The sequence below is a fragment of the Lepidochelys kempii genome, chromosome 1, assembly GCF_965140285.1.
Source record: "Lepidochelys kempii isolate rLepKem1 chromosome 1, rLepKem1.hap1, whole genome shotgun sequence".
Lineage (NCBI taxonomy): Eukaryota > Metazoa > Chordata > Testudines > Cheloniidae > Lepidochelys > Lepidochelys kempii.
In genome coordinates, this window is record NC_136380.1 from 161,667,198 (window position 1) to 161,690,969 (window position 23,772).

Sequence of the window (23,772 nt, forward strand, 5' to 3'; positions counted from 1 at the left end):
TACTCAGCCATTGTCATTTCATTGATATTTGGCCAGAACAGCTCAATAATCAGCAATTTGTTTTTGTATAGGAAACATGTTTATGCTCATAGACATCAGTGCACGAGGCCATAAACCTTTGCCCACTTTAGAGATTTTATGTAGTAAGATAATGATGATGCTACTGGAAGGTTGAACCAGTCACAAGCCACAATGTGCCACTTGCTTGAATAGCAAAGTGGCCAATTAATACATGAAGGTTAGAGCTCATCTGAGCCATTAAGGATTGACCAGTAGATCTTGCTGTTTGCGTGGAAGAAATGAAGGCACTAGATCCACCTGTGCCTAGGTGGAAGAACGTCTTGTTTTATCATGGGATGCCTATTCCCCAGTCTTGTGAATTCTGAGGTCAGCTCCCTATCAGAGACCTAATGTAATGCCTTGTGCCATGATCCTGCCACTTGCTCTGTGTGAGCAGAACCCTGTTCCCTTGGGCACCCTATTGAAATCATGCTAAGAGATCAGTTGGGCTCTACAGGTGTCTGCCTATACCAAGCCAGTTGTAGGACTGGGGCTTTAATCTTTGAAGCTGAACAAGACTGCTGTATAATCTTATAAGAAAGCATAACAACGCCGTACACTGTGTTTATGAGACAATGTTTATGTTGTATGATGAACATGGCATGAGTGAAATGGTTTCTCTATTTCCATCATTTAATTCTTGTTTGGGACCTTAGTTTTTAAAAATGTGTATGTTACTTAAAATTATTCTCAGATGGTTTGTGGAACACTGCATTGTGAAAAAGGAGGTCTTTAAGTCAGGCAATCATTTAGACTTTCTGATCTATGGAGATGATTTGTCCACAAATCTCCTGGATGTTATATTGTTGTCTCTATGCACTGGAGAAAGGAATGGCCCAATAGAGGGTGCTAAGCTAGGAGTCAGAAAGACCTAGCATCTAGTCCCAGATTCTTGGTCACTATACCTCAGTTTCCCCATCTCTAAAATGGGTATAAATGATAATTGTCTTTCTTTATAAAGAACTTTTGAGAGCTATAGAGGCTTGTGGATGTTCTGGAAATGATATTCTATACAATAAAATTATCTGATAATTTATACTGAAGCTTTGTGCATTTCTAGTAATTAGAAAAACAATATTTTCATTACAATACAAAATATAAAACCTTTTAATACTTACGTCTTCACTATCCACCGGTTTGGTGGGTAGTGATCGATCTATTGGGGATCAATTTATCGCATCTCATCTAGACGTGATAAATTGATCCCCAAATCGACAGCTGTTCTCCACCTCAGCAGGAGGAGGAAGTGGAGTTGACGGGGCAGCCGCTGCAGTTGACTCGCCGCCATGAGGACGACCAGGGAACTTGAACTAAGATACTTTGACTTCAGCTATGCGAATAGCGTAGCGGAAGTTGTGTATCTTAATTTGAACTTCCCCATAGTGAAGCCCAGGCCTTAGTTTAGTCTTTCAGTCCTTATCCACAATCTGAGTTCCAGTGAAGTCAAGAGAATGACTCACATAATAAGGGCTGCAGGATCAGATCTCACCTACCCAGGGCTTTTTCTCTTAGATAAATCTGGCCTTAAATTTCATAAACTTGTTTTGATTTAGGATTGGATTTTATTATTTTCATTATTATTATTTACAAGTGGGACTGTAGCAGTGTCTCTCCCTTGCTTTCAAAATATCCTTTGTATTTTTCCCAGCAAGAGGTCAAGATATTAGATAAGTGGCAGCACCAGGCCTTTACTTGGATTACCACTGGCTTCCCAAGTGCCCTTTTCAGATAGATGGAGGATGTTAACTGAACTGGAAATAAGATTCTCATGGGTGGAGGTGAGGACGACACCTGTCTTTCCTATCTTGTACTAGCCAAGGCTTTTTGTTGTTCCTGAACACTCTCATGAATATAATCTGTGGATTTCAGTCTGCTCAAATGATTCCAAGTCTCAGAGGCGTATGGGTAAAACACATTCCAGATGTGTGCTGCAGCTCCTGAAGCAGGTGGCTGTATTTGAGGTTGTAACTTTTTCCAACATATTCCTCACAGACTATTGTGTATCTGTTGATGATGCTTCTTTTGAGGATGGTCAGAATAGAGTTGTAAGAATGGCATGATCTAATAAGCTGTAGCAAGGTTTCAGCATTAATCATTAGACTTTCGTTTCACTTACTATTGCCTTATGCAATGAATTCAAGGCTCAAAGATTTGGCTGTAAACTAGGCTGCAAGTTTAGGCTGAAATGCCTTCAGCATGTGTAGAGCCCTGCAGCAGGACTGGGATCCCACAGGACCCGCTGCCATAATACAGGGAGCGGGTAAAATGTTGTGGGCAGGATTGGGTGGGCAAAAAAAACAGACTGTGGGAAATTGCAGGAAAACACTAAAACTCTCGTCAGTTTGTCATAAATGTAATTTCAGCAATGTAAAGCAATTTTTCTTTTTCTTTTTTTTTAAATAAAGGTTTTAATACTTACATTTAAGTGAGAGCTAGAAAGAGATTTGATGTCTATTATAACAGGAGTTAAAGTATTTTTACGTGGTTTAAGCAAGATTTGTTTTCTTTTAGTGGTAAAATTTATATATGTAATATATTAACCAACCTTTTTGGTGTGGTGTGGTTTGGTTTGGTTTTAAAGCAGCATGGGGGAATCTCTCTCTCTCTCTCTCGTGGGATTTGCAGGATCTAAGATTTTTGCGGGTGGGAGCAAGATAAAAATGCAAGAAACAATGCGGTAGTGAGTGGGAATGGGTACTGCAGGTCGGGACAGAAGTTGGATTAAAAATATAGTCCCGCATAGGGCTCTATTCCAGCACCCTGTGTTGCATGTTTCAGACCTGAATAGTGTGGAGTTGTCAGCCTGAAAGATTGCCCAATGTCCTGTGAGCTATCATTGACTGTTTGGCCACTGGCCCCTCCTATGGTATCTGTTGCAATGTAGAAATGACATTCTTTAGCCTGATTGAGATGAAGCTTTACTACCCAGGGAACTACTTCCTAAAGCTGTGTAATAAACTTTTAAAAAAAGAACGTATGTAAAAGAACACAATAAAAGTAGCAAGATGGAGTGATGAATTTCTGAAAGCTTTGCTAAAAATCACCTAAAATGGTTATATTAGTCTGTACCGTGTGCTCGTATCCTAGCATGGGCTGATCTTTGTTTGACTCATTTTTATGACCACAATTCCATGCAATGACTCTTGATTCAGAAAAATGATATTTAACTCATTGTGGGCCAGATACTCAGCCAGGTTAAATGGATGTAACTCCGTTGAAATCAGTGGAGTAATACTAATTTACAGTAGCTGAGCATCTGCCCCAACACTTGAAAACATTTTCATTTTCACTGCATTTTTACCTCGCTCCCACCCGCAAAAATGGGGAAGATAGAGAGTGACTGGGTAGAAATATATTATTGCTACCTGGCTCTTGAACATGACGCTTCTTTTGGAAAGGTTTGGAAGGCTCCTTTTTAGATCCTTTTAAACATTCAAGCAAGAAGGAGAACTGACTTTTCACATACATCCCATGACTCTTCACATACATCTGTATGTTTTTGAATTCATATACATCATTTATCACTATTGTACCTAAACCATCTATAAATTCTACTAGATAGGCAGATGGATGGGGGAATGGAGAGAAGATGCAAACATGGGGTTTCATAAGGTGAAGTGCAGGGACAAAGCCTATTTAACATGTTCATTAGTACATGAAAAATGGAGCTGTGGAAACATTTGTCCAAATCTTCAGATGTTGTAAAATGTAAGTAAGAAGATTAGTATAGTGAAGAGTGGAATAATAGGAAGTATTTAGCAGAGCTGGTCAAGAAATTTTTGACAGAACAGTCTTCCATCGAAAAATGCAGTTTGTCAAAATTGAAACATTTCTCCGGATCATGTCAATGGTGACATTTTCATTGGGAAAATGTCAAATCAAATCATTTAAATTTTTTCATGTTGATAGTGACAAAATGTTTGGTTTTCATAGATGAAATATTTCATATTTATTTTATTATTTTGATTCATTTAGTTTAGAATTTTACATTATATTAAAATACTAATTTTAATACTATATTATATTTGTATATTGTTTGATATTTAATATTTTCTATTGTCTTCTATTTTCTTATATATTTCATATTATATATATGTTTTATTTTGACATTATTGGAATGAAAAATTTAGATCTCTCAGTCACTTTTTCAGAATTTCCATTTTGTGAAAAAAAATTTCAACTATTTGTTCTGATTCAGAATAAAAAAAAAATTTTTTTTTGAAATGTCAGAGTTTCCTGCAAAACAGAAATTCCATTTTCCGACCAACTGTAGTGTTTAGATAAGCAAGGGAAATGGGAAATGTCTAGAACATGATTTCCAATATTGGGAAATACAAGCTGTTGCATCTGAGAATATCCAGGTAAGTAAGCATTATAATATGGATTCAAGTTAGATGAGGGGAAAAGGAACTAATAGTGATGGTGAGGAATATCATGAAAATAGGGCCACAAAAAGTTTATGTATTTAAGTCAATACATTTAAAAGCAATCAGTTCCTATATTTAAGGGGCTAAAAAAGGCTGCACTTGGAATATTATTTACATTTTGCTGATATACTTTAAGAAATTATGACCAGGTTATAGAAAAAGTATAGTGGAGGGCAACAAATTCATTTTGTGGTTCTGGAGGTCTGTGTTGCAAGAAAAGGCTCAAAAGATTTAATATGTTTCTTCTGGGACATAAGGAGAATGAGAAATCATCTCCTTACAGATTTCAGGTAGCTAAAGGGGCCAAAAAAGATCTAGGATATCTGTTCTACCTGTAATAAAGAGGGTCCAAATCATGGCCATATTTGGAAAAAATGGGAGGAAAGAGTGAAGCTAAATATTAAGAATTCCTTTTCTTATGTCTGATCCAACTCTTATCGAAGTGAATGGAAAGTCTACAGCTGACTTCAATACGAGTTGGACTGGGCCCTTAGTATGTTATTGGAATGTTGAACAGTCTACCATATGATGATATGGGAGCAGACTGCATAAATGAGTCTCAGACAAAGAGGGGTATGTTCTGTACCTGGTATAAAGATAATACCATTATTTCATAGCATTATCCAAATTCATTTAACATCCTGCTACAGTATATTTTTCAGTAATCTCCTGCATTAGTAGATTACACTGGTTAATGGTATGCTACATTAAGAAGTATATTCTTCTATTGGTTTTCAATTTTACTGGTTTAAAAAAAATCTTTCCCTGTGTCCTCAATTTCTGAGATTGGAGTAAAAGAAGGAATTGATCAGTTTGTATATACCCTTCATAACGTTGAGCATCTCAGTCATGTTTCCTTTATATTCTGCTTTCCAGGCCAAGTAATTATGCATTTGATTAAATAAACATCTTTGTCCTAATTATTTTATCCTATTTTAAAGGCATTACTGTATCTATTGTTCTAGTTATTTGTCAGTCTGTTATTCTGTCTTTTTCACTTGTCAGCAAAGTATAAACCAAACCCAAATACAAAAAGACATTTAGTGCTTTTATCACTAGAACAAAAAGTCCAAGGGAGAAGCAAAAAGCCAAGTATTGTGGAGTTGGCGGAAAAAAAAATCTCTCTGTGAAAAATGTATTTTCTTTTGTGCTGGTGATACTCTCATAGGACTTTATGCCCCCCAAATTGAAAATATTTGTCTAATATGAATTTTATTTTTCATAATTTATCAAAGCATTATATTTCATGCACATATGTGAATAATCTTTCTTGTCTGCCATGGTAGCGTGTGTCTCTTCATGCCGTGTCATGTCAACCACTAGTTACTGGAATTGAGAGCTTTAACTTCTGAGGTGTCATGAAATCCAGGAAGATGATCCATCCATTACAGTATCTGTTCCCATAAGGGTACAAAACTTGGCAAGTTTAAAGGAAGTCTATTAATGGGTCTGTTTATGAATATATTAATATTTACTTTGCTTTACCCACTGACCTACTTGAAGATGCTAAACTGGTTGGGTAACAACATATGGGTGTGAAAAAAATGAGCATAAAATTGAGCAATGAAAATAGTTAATAGAAATATAACTGACATTCATATTCAAAATTACATTTTGTTGATCAGTTACACTATTAATACATGTAAGGCTAGATCATGCAACTGTTATTCACATTGCTGAGTACATAGGGCTACTTCTGTGAGTAAATGCTCACCAATATAATCAAGGTTGCACAGTCTAATCTGCAGTGAATTTTTTACATTTAAACTTTTAAAGTTTTTTACTTTACATTTGTATTTGCAAAATAATGACAAAGTATGTTGCATCAAATATGAGAAATTGCAGTTAGAGTATTCCTTTCCTAGCCTTCAAGACTGAGGTGAATGGCATATGAAAGTCATTTTTACTCATTGCAATTTAGAGCTGATTAAATAATAAAAAGTCCGTTCCCAAATAACCTCTTTGACAAGGAAAGAATTAGTGAATAATGTTTTTAATTACTATTATTTAGTCATTTATAGAGCTTTTTAAAAATGGAGAAACATGAAAATTCAGGATCACCATCTTAGTCAACAGAGAGAAATCAAGGATAAATAGTATGGGCAGAAGTATAGGAGGAACAGATGAAGGCTATTTACTGTCTGGTTTTATATACCATATTGCTTGTTGAATCAGAAGATTTTATGTAATCAAGAGACAATTTCCATATTTCTTAATATAATTTTTGTATTTTCTACAATATGAATATTAGTCTTTAATATGAGGCTGTCTCTCTTATTATTGTGAACCATCCTTAAATTGTTAGGTATTGCTTCGTCTGTGCAGTATCTGAGGATTGGCTAAATGCTGAAGTGCCTTTGGCCATTAATTGCTCAAACCACCACAGGGATTTAGCTTACAACAAACGCCATTAAAAAGTCAGTATTTGCCAATTCTCACCACACAGTGCCCATACATGTACCACAGGTATCTTCTACTTAAAATACAGGGAAAAGCTGTGGTAGTCTCAGATATAAGTGTGTGGTAGCTGTTGACACATCATGAAATTTCAATTGCAGCCACTGTAGTTTGAAAAGAAGCAGATGGCAGAAAGTATGATTGCATGAATCCTGGCAGACGGGAGGAGTTGTGGAATGGCAGTTAAGCATATTGCATATTTCCAGAGGTGAAATCCAAGCCCCACTGAAGTCAGTGGCAAAACTCCCATCGACCTCTGGGGTGAAATCCTGGCCCCATTGATGTGCTGGAGAAGGATGATGAGTCATGGAGGAAGTAAGGATAGTCTGTTTTAGGTCATGCTTTTACATATGTTGACTCCACAGACTCATGGAAATGCTTTGTCAACCCGTGCAACTTATTCTGGCTCAGAGATGAAATAAGACTGACTCTGTTGTCCACCCTGTGTCCCTACATCCTTCCCAATGGAGAGAGGAGGCATGTGGTGTCACCCAGGGCTCAATAGGAAAACATCAAGGGAGCCAGTAAAGGCTGAATAGTTGTAACAGAGAGCTCACTCTGCCACTAAGCCCTCCACATCAGGTACCCCAGCAGCCAGTCTCAGACGATGACAGAAGCACAGATATTCCCACATTGCCTATAGTGAGTTGTGCATGTTTTCTTTTGAAATCATCTATAATTGAATATTTTCTTGACATATGAAGCTAGACTCAGTCTCCTGGGTTTGTTTGTGGGTTGGGTTTTTTTGGTTTGTTTGTTTTTTTGTCACAGTCTCTCAATTATCCACTGTAATCCTAACTAATTGGCATATTCTTTCCAGTGGTCAGTATAACCTGCACACAAAGTTGAAATACGTGTACTTTTTTTTCCTTTGTGTGATATAATGTGTTAGATTGTGCATTGGTAGCATATTGAAAATAATTAAGATGTGAGGCAGATACTATTGTGTTGCAGTTATTTATCCCAATATATGCAAATTTAGTAAATCTCATCTTTACCATCTCCATTTGTTTTCTATAGTTAGTCCAAAATTGTCTTAATTTATGTGATTTAGAGCCAGGTTTTGTTTTAATGCTGAATAAATCATGTTTTTTATTCAATTGTGGGTGGGAGATTAAGTAAATAAAATCAACGAGTGACATTTTGATGCCACTTCTGAAGATAGCTTAATCTGTAAGCAACATATAACAACATCTTGGCTTGCCATATTTGCAATTTTGCTTCTGCTTTCTCTTGTATAATTCACACTTTCTTATACATATTTATGGTAATCAGTATTGCCAAAGTTAACATTACATAATGTGTTATTCTTATTTAGTCCCTGTACTGACTCCTCAGTGGAGCAGAGGAGAAAGAAGCGGGTAGAAAACCGTCTCAGACACTGGATGTCAGTCCATTCAGTGCTGCGGGTACGTGGTCAGGGGTGTGTATATTTTCATGGAAAATTACTCAGAACTTTGTAAAACAAAATATTTTTCCTCCTGAGTAACTTTATTACTTTAAATCTTGTTATATGAAAATAAAAAACTTGGATTTAAGGATCCCTAGCTAATTTAGTAACTGACTCAGCAGCCAGCATCAAGGGATCGCAACCCTTTCCCCCGAGCTCTCCCTCAGGCCCAACCCCTGTGGAGCCAGGCTTTGAGGGCAGAAGGCTCCAGCAGATAACCCACACTCCAGGAACAGCATGTAGGCAGGAGCCCTCCACAGACTTTCCCAACAGAAATTAGAGTGACCAGGTGTCCAATTTTCGACCGGAACGCTGGGTCAGAAAGGAACCCTGGCAGCTCCAGTCAGCACTGCCAACCAGGCCATTAAAAGTCCGGTTGGCAGTGCTGCAGAGCTAAGGCAGGCTAGTCCCTACATTTCCTGGCTCCACACTGCGCCACAGAAGCAGCCAGCAGATCCGGCTCCTAGGCTGGGGGGCACGGTGCTCCGCATGCTGCCACCACGCCGAGCACCAGCTACACACTCCCATCGGCCGGGTACTGCTAGCTGGGTAGCTCATATGCTGCTTTCAGCTGGGGTTGTGTGTTGCTCAATGTCCAAAGGATCAGCCTAGCAATCACCTCCATTTGGTACCTTGGATCTCTGTCTAGAATCCTGGGCTAACCTGCCATTGATCCCTGGGGCAAAGGACTCACTGGGCAGTATCTGTGCTCTTCAGTTCTGTATCAGCCAGAGCAGAATTTGGCACTAAAGGGTCCAAACCTGCCCTGGGCTGTATGGGTGCACAAAGTTTTTGGTATTATGTCCCCCAAAGTCTTGTCAGCCAATTATGCCCTCTAACCGAGCTACAGTGACTTTAATTAGTTCATAATAGCAACAAGAAGAAATAAAGTAACCACATTAGCTGCAATGGCTCAGTAAGAGAGACGGTCTTTGCTTATAAGCTACATGCAGCACTGCTTCATTGTCGGGTTCAGTCTCCAACTTACCAGAGCTGCAGCTGCCTTCAAAATGACAAATCTTTTGAACTCTGCCACCCAGAACGTTGTGGGCCATAAAGGTGCAGTAACCATGCTGTCATCACAATGGGGGAAGAGACTGTAGAGAACCTCTTCCCACACATGCAGCAAAGTAGAATCTATACACACTGCTTGAGGAAGCATTCTGAGAGAGAGAGATGGCGAAGGGGGTGGTCAACATGCCACATCTTCAAGGTGGTATGGTTTGTGGTTTAGGGGTGGTGTCCAGCCCACCAGCTGGTTAGCACCCATTCTGCAGCCAGCAACAAGTGCTAGGCTGGCTTGCATTTTGTTTCTACTCATAGGAAGAGCAGGATCCCTGAAACAGAGGTTGGAGCCAGCTATATCTCTTCTTTCCATCACTATATTATCTAGGAAAGAAATTGGTCCTAATTCTATAGGCAAGAATGAAGAGAAACTCCCAAGGAGTCAGCAAAACCAAACCTTATTCATCTTACAGGGGGAGTTAATGCATAGTACTCATTATTTCTTTCTCCAAAGATGGCTTTTTAGTTTCTTTATTTTAAATGTGTTAAAGGTTTAATTAATTCAGTGTTGGTTAAAGAGGCTAGTTAAACAACTCAGGAGACTGAACTTCTCTGTTTCTCTACCAAAAAGCACAGTGGCAGAGCATGTTTCCCCACCACACTCGTCCCATCACAGTGCCTGAATCATTACCTAGAAAGCACCTTGAGGGCAACAATGTAGTATATTCTCCAGGCGTCTCCAATCCTTGGCCACTCTACTGAGACCAAAAAAATTGTCAATTGTGGTGATAGCTTTTCTGATGTCAAAAATTCTTTATAGCAACTGAATAGAGACCATTACTCGTTTCAGAAAGACCTCCAGAGCAGACAGTAATGACTTTTGGTCACTTAATCTGGGACAGAGGTGATCTAATGACCTATTGTACAGATAAAGGCTCAGTATTCCATTACACATCCCCTAAGCCATCCAGTCCATTCATGGTATATGAGAATGCCAGGATACGAAGACACCAGGATTCCAAGAGTAGAAGTTTCAAGGACCAGATCATAATTTGGTGTAAAGTTGTTGAAGTCAGTGCACAGTATGTCAGTTTACACCATCTGAGAATCTGGCCTCTAAGTTCAAGCCTTAGAAGTAAAAGATTTAAGTTCAGTGCTACTCCTGCAGTGTTCTATTTAGTCATTAGCTTTCTGTCATCTTTTCTGAACTCTTAATAAAGCCTTGGACATGGCGCATTTTAGTTCCTGATTGGAAACGTCAAATAGGTAAGTTCTCTGGGCAGGTACTGTCTTTTTGTTATAGATTTGTACAGTGCTTTGCACAATAGGACCCTGGCCTATACCTGCTACTGTAAAACTAATAAATAATAATAAGCATGCAGACAAACAATTAATGTATATACCCCACAAGACTTTTGAGACCTATCTCATTCTGTTAAGGGATTTTATAGTATCTGTATGACTTCTCTGACACAGTGTCATGTTGATATCTCTGCTTTGGTTTTCAGGAAGCATTATCAGTAGTGAGCGAAGACCAGTCCTTGTTTGAGTGTGCCTACGGAACACCACACCTTACTAAGACAGAGATGACTGCCTCCTCTTCCAGCGAATATGGGCAGACGTCAAAGATGAGTCCACGTGTCCCCCAGCAAGACTGGTTATCACAACCACCAGCCAGAGTCACCATCAAGATGGAATGTAACCCAAATCAGATTAATGGCTCAAGGTAATGAGGCCAGAGTTTAAAATTACTAGCAATGATGCTTTACTACTATGTGTATCTTACCTGTCAAGGTACTTATATGGCCTTACCACTGTAGGATCTGAGCTCCTAGTATCTTCCACCAATATAATGTGGAAATATCAATCCATGTCAAAAATAGGATTTAGGGGAAAAGACATCACAACAATGTGAGGATTGTGTAGTTTTTGCTGTTTTACTGACTCGAGTTTTATTCATAGTATTGTGATGGTAGATGTAGCAAATCTATCTGATACAATGTATTTACTAAGTGTCTTTTGAGACACTAAAGGGACTTAGTGGGAGAATATACCTTTAAGAACTTTTATTATCTGATAAATAGAGCTGTACTAAATTGGAGAGTGTTTTGCCCATGTGTTTCATATAATTTTTCATCATGGGATTTTGGGAAAAAGGATTTTATTTACAAAAACAACAAGGAGTCCGGTGGCACCTTAAAGACTAACAGATTTATTTGAGCATAAGCTTTCGTGGGTAAAAACCCCACTTCTTCAGATGCACCTGTGAGGTTTTTACCCACAAAAGTTTATGCTCAAATAAATCTGTTAGTCTTTAAGGTGCCACCAGTCTCCTTGTTGTTTTTGTGGATACAGACTAACACTGCTACCCCCTTAGACTTTATTTACAAAGCCACTCCTGTGCAAAAAAAGGAGTAGGTGTCCCACCAAAAAGCCACCTGTTGTTGTCCTCATCCAATTAAAGTCACTGTAGTTAAATTAAAAGTTATGATTGGCTGATTGGACTTCGAAAGACTATTTTGCAAGCCACATTTGAAAACAGGCTAATTATTTCCAGTGAATAGTTTTGTCCAGCTGTATTGGTAAGTGTCTCATCCAGTATATTTTTGTGGTTAAATTATTACAGGTAGTATCTTATTTTAATCAGGCTAGCTAAAAATGTCTTTGTGTTATTTTTAAAAGGTTACATTGGGCCAAAAGGGGCCCTGGAAGAGTTTTCTTGGGTTTGTGATCTGGACCTGATCTTGTTATGAGAAAATGGTGGTAACAAATAACTGGGTGTTTGAGCTGCTGTCTCTGCCAGAAATGTAACAGGACAATGCAAGAAGCAAGTCCTTATAATGACAAGCAGAGTGAGCTGTTGATCTTTACTCCCGTTCCCATGAAACTGCACGGGGTGACCTGAGGCCTCATGTTTAAAGTGCCTCACTCCAGAAACAGTTTATGCAAAATTGCTAGCTGTGTATAAATAGAGGGTACAAATTCCCATCACCTTGTAAAAAAGCACCTGCATTTATTCACACATTAATCTGATCTCCTACACTCAAATTATTCAAAACAAAAAACAAAATCTAAAACGAAAAACAAAACATTCTTTCCCCCCCGCACCTCCAAAAGGTCACATGTACTGTGGTTCTGGTCATATTTGCTGCACTGCCAGACATCAGTGCCATAGGTATGGTGAAGCAGTCCAGCAGCCATGGATACTCAGGGGGGAATTCTGTACAATAAATTGTGTATCATTAATGTAATAAAATACATTTTCAAAACTGGGGAGAAAAGTTGCCTCAGATCAAATCTGAATTTCCACTAAATTGTCAAAAAATTGTGTAACAGAAATTAACAAACAATTAACTGAAATATAAGTTATACAATGGTAACTATATGTAATCTTCTTGTAAGTCCAATCATTTAGAGACAAATTTCTAGTTTTGTGTATTAAAAAGGTTTATTCATACATAAGAATGTAAATGTTTTTGTCAATTAAAAAAATAAGCAGTTTTTCCTCCTCCCAAATATTACAGTTAAATATTCCCCATTAGTTTTAGTAGATTCTTTATGAGCATTGGTGGTTATAGTTTCTCTGGCCAAGCTCAGTGAAATGCTCAAGAGTAAACAAATAGCATTATTATTATTATTTAGATTATTTAGATTTGTTGTAATTGTCTGTGGTATTATTAATAACTAGGGCTGCAAAATCTTAGCTTCAAACACTCCCACAGTGAGAAAGAATCTGGATAATGTGAGTCCATCTGAATTTTGCAGTTAGTTCCATTTCTATGATGGGCCAAACCACAATTCTGCATTAGAATTCCCGCAGATTTTGGGATGCTTGAAAGAAATGAGAGAAAACCAGCTACATGTTGTTTTGTCATATCACTGCATAACTGCAAAAGAGATTCTCTAACAGATAAGGTAGAAAGCAGCACCTCTGAAAATCATGTCCGCTTTACTTAGATCAGGGATCTGCAACCTTTGGCACGCGGCCCTCCAGGATAAGCCCCCTGGCGGGCCAGGCCGGTTTGTTTACATGCCTTGTCCACAGGTTCAGCTGATCGCAACTCCCACTGGCCGCGGTTCACCGCTCCTGGCCAATGGGGGCTGTGGGAAGTGGATTTTCCACACCACTGAGCAATGTAGTTATGTCGTGGCTCTTTTGGGAATCCTACATGTAGTGTAGACCAGGGCTTACTCTTTTGCAGATGTCTTTTCTCTCCACATTGATTTGTAGCCCAGAGGTTTGTTTCCTTATTTTAATTATCCAGTTCTTAAAAGTAATCCAAATAAATACCAAAAAAAAAAAAAAAAATGCACATAGTAGATGGAGTGCATGGTTCTGTTTCTCATTTACATGGAAGCCCTTTACACTGATCTAGTTACAGTTACACCCACTTAAAGGCCACTTTACCAGATCAGTGTAAATCTGTAGTGTATGTGAGAATAAGATTGTATATGTATATAATGTGCTTATTTATTTATGGATTATGTTTCTTAAGTGGTTCATCTGGGATCTTCAGAATATCCTCTAATAATTATATCTCCAAAAGGGAGACTGGGTCTGTATAGCATGAGAGGTAGAGCATGCAAAAAAGAGTGTAAGATGCTACAAAGGAGCACAAACAATGTGGTTAGTTTCATATTGTTCTGTGTGTAGCAGAACAATCATTGAAAAGTTCCTTCTCATGACATTATACAGCTTCCTGACCATATAATCTATCGTTTGGATGAGGATATAAAATGTTAAGCGTGTACAGACACTCTAACAACACAAGAACAAAGTATGCTTTCTAAAAAGAAATATACTCCACTTTAACTCTTCTTTCCCTGATAATGCTTCAGCAACTTTGCTGTACTTACACTGCATTCAACCTCAATACAAAATGGTCCCTGTTATAAGGGCACTTGTGGATTATATCAGAAAAAATTGGCTTCCAAAACTATTACTGTTAAATACCAAAGAAACTACATTAAAGTAATACTAAGGAGTTATTTGCAGTGTGTTGCACAGGGAATTAGATATGCAGTTTCCTTTAACAATAACAGTATTTGTAAGACTAAATCCCAGTCCACAACACTAGAAAATGTAGCCCTAAGGGCTTACCTTAAACCAAATGAAGCAAGGAAATTTGAACCAGAGTAAATTTCATCCTCTATGTAGTTTTTTGGCCTGTATAAATTAATTTTCATGGAAATCTGCATATATTTGTTTTAAATCATTTTATTATTTATAATTATAATACATAATTTATAATAAACATAAAAATAGGTTGATGGCCCTGTGTACAAGGCCCTGTATACCAAGAAAGCTTATGCTCAAATAAATTGTAAGGAGAGTGATCACTTTACATAAGCTATTACCAGCAGGAGAGTGAGGTGGGGGGAGAGAAAACCTTTTGTAGTGATAAACACCCATTTTTTCATGATTTGTGTGTATAAAAACAAACATCTTCTGTATTTTCCACAGTATGCATCCGATGAAGTGAGCTGTAGCTCACGAAAGCTTATGCTCAAATAAATTGGTTAGTCTCTAAGGTGCCACAAGTACTCCTTTTCTTTTTGCGAATACAGACTAACATGGCTGTTACTCTGAAACCTGTCACTTAAATCCCCTGATTCTTCAGTGGCCTCTTTATATTCTTACTTAAGGGATTTAAGGTACCTGATAAATGGCTTATCTTTTTTAAATGGGGCCTAGGTGTTGTATAGTATCTCCTGTGACCCTTACGGCTGGGATGAATTCCACCTATTATGAAATGTAATGATTTCCTAAAAAGCATTATGAAAGTTAGCTGTAGTGATATCCCAGCAGAAGTTTTCCAGAGTTAGCTTTGCTGATTTAGTTGCTTTAAACAAATGCCAAAAATAATTATTTGGCATTAAGATCTATATTGTTTACAAAGTATTATTTTTCAGATATCACCAATTGTGCTCTAGTGTTGCTTGAAAAACACTTGAAACTGAAAATGTCATTTTTATACATCTTTTTGCTTGGCTCTTTTGGGAATCCTTACATATACATTTGCCTCAAACATCTTGGCAAGTCTGAACACATACTGTACAATGGAAGACTTCTCTTAATCTAGAGTCCCCAGTATTTTGCCTTACATTCTTATCATCCTTAGAACCTTGTTTTAAGATCTTCTGAATAATAGCTATTTGTTTGATACTTTAGATACAAAAAGGATAGAAAGAGAATAACTGGGATTAAGTTGACTGGGTGGTAGATCTAATTTTATTATTTAGATACTTTTTATCCATCTTAAATATTAACAACAAAAATCCACCTGGCAGAAATAATTTTAATACCATTCATTTTTCAGTGGCATGTTTTTTCCATAGCTGAAGTACAGCCACTCAGCTGGTGTCTGACGCCATCCTTTCCATCATTGGGTAGTTTATTGCTGGCACTCTACTAGTATTCTGGTTAAAACCTTGGCACAGACTAAACTATAAACTTGATCCAAAGCCCACTGAAATCAATGGGAGTGTTTCCACTGACTTCAACAGGCTGATCAGGTCCTATTTCACTTCACAACAAAACTGAGAGAATTATCTAATGGGATGACTTATCTAATATTATTTATTTGAGCAGGCTCCATAAGGCAGCTGCAATCCTGGGAAAGGGATTTGGTCTTGGATATCCCTACTCAGATACCTTTTTATTCCCACTGACTGGGTGGTTGGTGTTGGTGGCTGTGGGCCAGACAGAGAAAACTGAAACTTCAGTATCTTCTTCACAGAGAGCTTTGTGTTTGTCTGCTTTATGAAGCAGCTCATTGCTCTGAAAAGCACCAGTTTAGTATTGTTTCTGATTTGGCTGTGGTTTTGGCACAAACAAACTGCCAAGGAGGGGAAAAAATGGTCTATCCAGCTCATCTTTAAAGTAGGGTTTTTGGTGTGGTTTTGGCTGGTTGATGCAGCTCAGAAGCTAATTATGTCACCACACTGTCTTCTTAGCAGGGTTGATGTGGTTCTGGTCTGGCAGGTGCAAACTGTGAAGAAATCACTTGACTCTCCAATCCAATAGGACTGGTTTACTTTAAAATGAAACAGATGTATCTCAGATTGACAATTGTTACTGAAATGATAAAAATTTAGAAGAGTAGCTAAATATGCCTGCATTTTTCACTTTTGAAAATTTAGACTGAGATTTTCAAAAATGGGCACCTACATTTAGATTTATGACCTTAATCTCAGTCTCCTGAAAATTTTGAACTAAAGCTCTGTAAACCCCTTCATGATCATCCCTTTTGGGTCATATGCACCCATGGTCAGAGGTGCAGCATAAGGCCTATGCAGCATTTAAATCTCACTGACGCCGTATTTTGAAATCTTAAGTGATGTATAGGCCATGCGGTAGCCCTCAGCACCAGGGTCAGTTTCGCCAATAGAGAACTGTAGGACCTTAAAGTGTGTAAAACCCTGCTGGCTCATACCAATACATGCGGCACCTCACTCTGAGTGTGTTGTTGAACATTTACAGTTTAATCCATAAAATATAAATAGTATCTACTGTGTTTAATGAGAAAGAGATACCAGTACTTTAACGACAAAAGAAAGAATTTTATGTTTGCAGTTTTGGTCAAAGGATATGAGACAGACAGGGTGGGTGAGGTAATAACTTTTATTGGACCAACATCTGTTGGTGGAAGTTACAAGCTTTCAAGCTACACAGGCCTCTCCTTCAGGTGAGGGGAAGGAAGCAGAGTGTCTGAGGTAAATACAAATTGAGATAGATTGTTAAGCAGAAGGGGTAACACATGCTGGAGGCAATCAGTTGAAATGAGGTGGGCAATTTGGAGTTAGATTGTTATGTATAAAGGATTTGAAGTGGTCAGTTAAGGGTAGGAGGCAGTGTGGTGTGTTACAAGTTGTTGTAATGAGCCATAAAACCAGTGTCTGTGTTAAGTCCATGGCTTTTGGTGTCTAACCAAGTTACTAAGATAAAGAAAATGGGTTAATCTTTTTTAACTTAACATGTTTGTGCACATCAATTTCACAGCACAAATATGCTAATCACTAAAATCAGCAGACATTCCACAGACACTGGGGATTGTGGTTTCCATACAAGATGTCATTTCTATGTATGCATGGCATTCTGTACATTGCTAGCTTTCTATATGATCCCTGCCCACAGTAGAAGGAATATGTGTTTTGGGAAGGGCCCCAACTTCCAACACACTAGTATTTTATGAAACCGCAAACACAACAGGCTTATAAGCTCTTGAAATGAAATACAATTTGAGAAATGTAATCCATTACCATTATAATAGAGTTTCTATAAAAATAATAAAAGAAAAACAAGAGAAAATGGGTCCTGAAAGGTATAGGCCAACTGGGAAGTTATTGTGGCTTTGGCTTGACTAACACTGTATCAGACTTCAGAATTCTCCCTGGCAGTAATCTAATTGTAAATTATGTATATACACAACATCATTTCTTAGCTTTGGCTGTTAGTGCCCCCCTCTCCTTTCCCTTTCTTCACTCCAACTTCACACATAAGAAATATTGAAGTGTTTGCACTAATGGAGAAATGACAACGTGCAGTCAAACTTAAACCAGCTGTTTCCCTGCACTGTGAACACAAAGAGTAGGGCTGGTAATATTTATAGCTTGCCTGGCCTCTAGTGAGCTAGATGCTGACTGCCTTAATTTTCTGTGATGGCCTTAAGGCTTGAAGCAGCTGTGGATTGTGAGATAGCCAGAAAAAGGCAGGGGTGGAGGAGGGGAGATTGTGTCAATTAGCAAAAAGTTATTGTTTGATTGAAAATGTATGGCTGCTGCATATACATCTTGGTAAATTAGCATCTTTTGTTTTGCCTGCAGAATGTCAATGAGGTTGTATGTGTTGATATGTGGAGTTTGCTTTATCCTTTTGCTATATGAAATAACAGAAGGCTTTGATTTGACCCAGTTATAACAACACCCTGGGTTCCATGTTCTTATTTGGGATACGCTCCAAAAATGGGTAGACTTGTCCTGGTTAGCAAAAAACAAACACACAGTGAATCAAAGTGTACAAGCATAGTTGTATGAAATGCTCACCTGCAAAGGGCATTGGCCAGAGAGTGTGCAGAGCCAAGAGTTGTCATTTTAGAGGAATAATACTAAGTTAATGGTAAATAGTGGATGAATCCATTAATGGTATTCTTTTCCATGGGCACTGAAAAGTGCCAGCAGGGGAACTACCATGAAGGATGTTTCCTGGGAAATAGTTTAGTAAGGTATGGAGGAGGGAAAAGCACTTTTATACAAGGCGCAAACCTGTTCTTGTTAAATTCAGTGGCATAAACCCCATCAACTTCAGTGGGACAGGATGGGCTCAGAGTGCTTGGTAGGACATATTATAACCTACATGCATTTTTTGGTATTTTCATGTCTGTGTTATATTATAATCATGTGTAAAGAATGGCATGAAGCTTTTGTAAGAAAGAGGCTATGCAAAAATAGGAGTGTGTTCTTTCAATGGGCCAAATGCAGCTCACACCCAGCAAACTTCAGTGGGAATTTGCTCAAGTAAGAATTGAATAAGAACCACAGTATTTGCCTACCTATGCGCATATAACACCAATTACCCATAACTTCAGTTATGCTTGACCTGGGAAAGAACATAGATGGCATTAATTGTACTGTGTCAACTAGTTTGATCTTCTGATATCATTACTGAAGTCTGGCTTCATAGTCTCAGTTCACATGCAAAGGAATTGTAGTTCATGCCAATGGAGCCAGCCTCTGGGGTCTGCAAAGTTTCTAGCTGTTTCTCCACCCTTTCTGCAAGATTTTGGCAGTATGGGAATAGCTTTGGTTCCCTGATTGCTCCTGGTGTCCCAAGCAGTGTTGGGACCCAGCAGTGTTTTTCAAATGTATCTGCTAAGGCAATTCGCAGCTGACGTGGACGTTTCCACAGTAATGCATGTGTGTGAGATTTAGACACATAACTGGCCATGTAATTTACATAACTGTTGCAATGAAAAATATTGATTAAAAATGTTGTGAAAAATTTTGGGAAAAGTGTCAAAAAATCAACACTGGTAGGGAACAATTGCTTTGTAAAAAGGCCATTTTTCAAAGAAAATGCTTTTGTCTGAAAAAATGTTGAGCACCTCTACGCAGTAGAATTTACGTTTGTGCAAAGAGAGGGGAATAAACTGAGTATAGCTTGGAACAAACTAAATATAGTTTGATCTTCAAATGGTGTAATTTTGGTCATATATAATTGACTTTTATTGGCCCTGCCTTTCTGAGGGATACTTCTTTGCGTGGATGGCCCCTGCCTTCTGTGGGACAGGAGACCTGTGGAAGGCTCTCTGAGGTGTTGGGACAGCCTAAAGAGGGAGTGTGGACTATGTGAGTCTGCAGCAGGAATTAGGTGGGCCTGGTTTTGGAGGGGGAAGGGTGAGCTGGGAGCAGAGCGAGTAATGCAGCCTGGGGATCTGTAAACATTGGGATGGAACCCAATGGTTCATGCCATAGAATGTAGGGAAGAGAAACCCCCTGCTTCCCAGCACATGGGATGTTCTGACAGAAAGCTCTGCAAGGAGATTCTCAGAATTCTACTCTCGTGAGACTTTCCCTCCCATGCAAATAGCCAGGGGAGGGAATAATCCAGGCTCTTATTAAATTAATCAAACCAAGCACTATACAGATATTTCCATAATACAGTTGGTTTTATTTTTTCCCTCTGGTAAATGAAAGATAGGTGGTTGTTTTTTCAAATCATAGAATGCTACAAGGAGATGGGTTTATAATCAAAATTACATACATTATATTTCATTTGTCATCTCTTGCATTTACACACAATATAGGTATTTTATGTCACAAATAAATATTTCCTTGAATAATGAAGAATAAAAATTGTACTTCATATATTTATTTATGGACTCAATTCTGCTTCCATCAGAATCTATGAATGGCAAAACTCCCACTGGCTTCAATGAGAGCAGGAATGGGCTCTAAATCTCCCCCATAAAATCATCTTGATTTTAAATGTTCCTAAATAAAGGGAATAGTCCCAGTTCCAAAAGCCTATGGAGAAATTTTTTCAAAACAAACATTTAGCAGAACTTAAGAATTGAATTAGCTCAGTACCTAACAAAACACTAAGAGCTCTGCTAACTGTTCTTGGTTAGTATTGTTACGATTGTAGCCTTTTTGGGGCTTTTGTAAATTCCAGGTGTAACCAAGTATATTTACAAAGGGTAAAAATAACATGCAGCTGTGAAGAAAAACATCTCAGGTTTCAGTTCAAGCCTGCAGTTCACAATGAATCACTGCAAAGCTGCACCATTTGTACTTGGGCACACTTTCTGAAGGCAACTTTCCATTGCCCTCAGTCCCCTGATGATTCAGAAATAAAGCAGACTTACAAAATGTCCTAAAAAAAACCTTTTAAAGACAATCCCTCTCTTGTTGTTCTGTGTAGTAAAAATATTTTCTTCTGGTGGCTGCCCTGCTTATGTTTTCAGGTCTACTCTTCATATTATGAAAGTCAATTTAATTTGCTGAATTAGGTCTGGTTCAGTAAAGCAGTAAAGAATGTGCTTAACTTTAAGGACTTGGGTAGTCCCTTTAGCTTTGTTGGTACTTGCTGGAAGTTAAGCCTGGGTTTAAATGCTTTTCTGAATGGGGGCTTCGGTCATTTATCCAGTAGAGTAAGGGACCAAACTCTTGACCATCTGCTTCTGGATTTTAATGAAATATGCTAACTTAAATTGTGATCTTCCCCCCCACCCCCCACTCTGTTTATAGTCAGATCAGAGAACCACCCGAGCAGTCCTGTCAGTCTGCCAAAAGCCTTTTGCTACTACTTGATCTTTCACATCATTTATTGTTTAGTGTTTACAATAGTTTTTTAAGGCATGATTGCCTTTGGAAATGGTGCAGGCTAAAACTGATGTATTTTATAGATAGAACAATCTGCTTAAATCCCTTTGCATTCCAAGTTCTTTTTATAGAAAAAGAAAATTAAGTAACTTTGCAAATTAGACCAGAGGATGTGGCTTGTAGTCTGTTTCACAAAACCATTGAAAATAATCTCATCATACAAAAAAATCAATGAACAGGCCAAACTGCCCTCACTGACATCCATGTAATGCCATTGACTTCAATAGGGTCGCAGCGATGACTAAGGGCAGAATTTGGCCTGTGTTTCTGATTATAAATGTAGTTAAGTGTGCAATCTCATTTATACACAGGTGCCATTTCTATTTGTTATCGGTAAACAGAAAAAGCCAACATTTCAGCCACAAAAAGATTTTCTAAGAAACTTTCTCACAACATGTAACTATGTCTGGGATTTTTTTTTTTTTTTGGTCTGTTTGCCTCTGTGTAGTAGAAATAAGGTTTAACAGGCTGCAGTAATTAATTCAATTTATATTTTGAGGTGTGCATGGGGGAGAAATTTACTCTCTTAAAAAATGCCCAAGTATTCTGACTGTGTATGGGCGGTGGTAAAATCCACCATCACCCAACCTGAGGCCTGGGTGAGGAGCTGCTGTGAACCTCCAACATCCACACACATAGCTGTTATTCAGGCCCATGGCCTGGCATAGTGGTTGCGGGAACCTAGCACTCTACTGCATGGCATGTGCATCTATCAAAAAATAGGAGGTTCAGCTAAAGCAATGTCCTCTATCTAAGGCTCAGATTATTGCGCTGTTTCTCTATTAAATAAGAAACAGCTACAGAATTCACCCAAGATCTACTGAAATCACATTCTGGGATCTGGAAGACAATATGTTCCAATGGATACAAAATGGGACTGGAAGTCAGGAGGACTGGAGGAGTTTTCCTGGCATTATATAACCTTGGGCAAGTCACTTTAGCCAAAATTTTCAAAAGTGTATCTCATTATGGGAAACCGCAATCTGAGACATGTATGTGAGGGCCTGATTTTCAGAGATGCAAGAACCCACAATAGCAATTGACCTCAACTGGATATGTGGGTACTCAGCATCTTGGAAAATCAAATGCCATATTCAAGTACTGCACAAATGCAATTTAATATAAAATAAAAATGGAAACACCAATAACTTGTGGACACTTTGAAAATTTGGGCTATAACTTCTTTCTACCTCCTCTCCTCTTGTATAAATCATTCTTGGTTAAATTCTGTCAAATTTATGGTGGAAAATGCTATATAATTGCTAGGTATTATTGAAATGCACACATGAGATTATTATAAAGTACATATAGATAACCTATATTAATAGTTTGGTTGTGAAATTTAGACATAGGGTAAAATATCTGCCACAAAAGTTGCTTTGAGAAGTGTGTTGAATGCCTAATCTGTGCTTTTTATGGCCTAATTTCCTGTCCAGGACCAGCCTAAAAGAGCTCCAAACTGAATGGAACAAAAGTAGCAAAAGCAAAAGCCTTATCTCAAGAAGTTTCTCTCTTGCTGAATTGTATGCTGTAGACTGTATATTGTAATGACATAGCCACAGCACAGTAATGGCAAAACAATAGGTCCACCAAGCATTAAATTAGTTCAGCACAAAACTTTTTTTCATACCCACTGAAACAATTTGGCGATACTGGCTCCAGTTCAGCAAGGAACTTAAGCACATGCCTAACATTGCCTTCAGTGGGACTATTTATGAGCCCGGTGGTTTTAGAAATTTTTGTATTGGTGACCATTTCACATAGCACACCTCTGAGTATGACCCCCCCATCCTTCTACATTAAAAATGAGGAGGGGTAATTTAATTTAATTGAATGGGGGCTGTGGACCATCAACCGCACAGAACTGACCACTCGCAATCCCCACATAACCATCTTGTGACCCCCTGAGAGGTCATGACCCTCCGTTTGAGAACCCCTGAGCGAAAAGTGAGGCATGTGCTTAAGCAACTTGCTGAATTGGGACCTCATAGTTGGACTTTTATTTAGATATTAATTGATATTTGAAAATTAAAAATATCAGCATTTTTTAAATGAATCCTTAATTGAAAATTATACTTTCATATAACGGTACACATTAAGATAATCTTTAGGAACTATCCCATTTAACTCATTCTCCTACATATGGTGTATAGACTCTGGGCCAAATTGTGGGTCCTCTTCCAACTTTTGTCCCCATACAAATGCAAAGTAGAGGTGTGAAAGCGTGCATAATCTGGTCATGTGTGATCTTCTGCATTGACACCCATGCAAATTGCTTGTACCAGGAGCATAAATAATCCAAATTGGGGAGGGCACACAGTATCCATGGCTAGATTGAAGGGACCATGCTAAAATACATGGACCATATCACAGGACCACTTTGCCCTATCCTGAAATGGACCCCCATGATTTAATACACGGAGGACACTGTAGGTTCTGTGGAATGTAAACTGATCGGGTTTCGGAGAAGCCAGGATTGAGGTGCAACTA

General features: G+C 38.3%; 1 protein-coding gene across 8 annotated transcripts in view; it reads left to right on the plus strand.

Annotated features, from left to right (window-relative positions):
- The window catches only part of ERG (ETS transcription factor ERG), a 204,861-nt gene that overhangs the window by 150,528 nt on the left and 30,561 nt on the right, over nt 1–23,772 (plus strand). For 3 of the 8 annotated variants that reach the window (XM_073360751.2, XM_073360699.2, XM_073360714.2), the window contains exons 2-4: nt 7,310–7,586; nt 8,263–8,353; nt 10,908–11,125. In XM_073360751.2, coding sequence (XP_073216852.1) covers nt 7,552–7,586; nt 8,263–8,353; nt 10,908–11,125 — 344 coding nt within the window. In that variant the 5' untranslated portion in view covers nt 7,310–7,551. Of the gene's footprint in view, nt 1–7,309; nt 7,587–8,262; nt 8,368–10,907; nt 11,126–23,772 lie in introns of those variants that run through there. The other 5 variants (XM_073360723.2, XM_073360733.2, XM_073360782.2 and 2 more) reach the window with 3 other exon arrangements.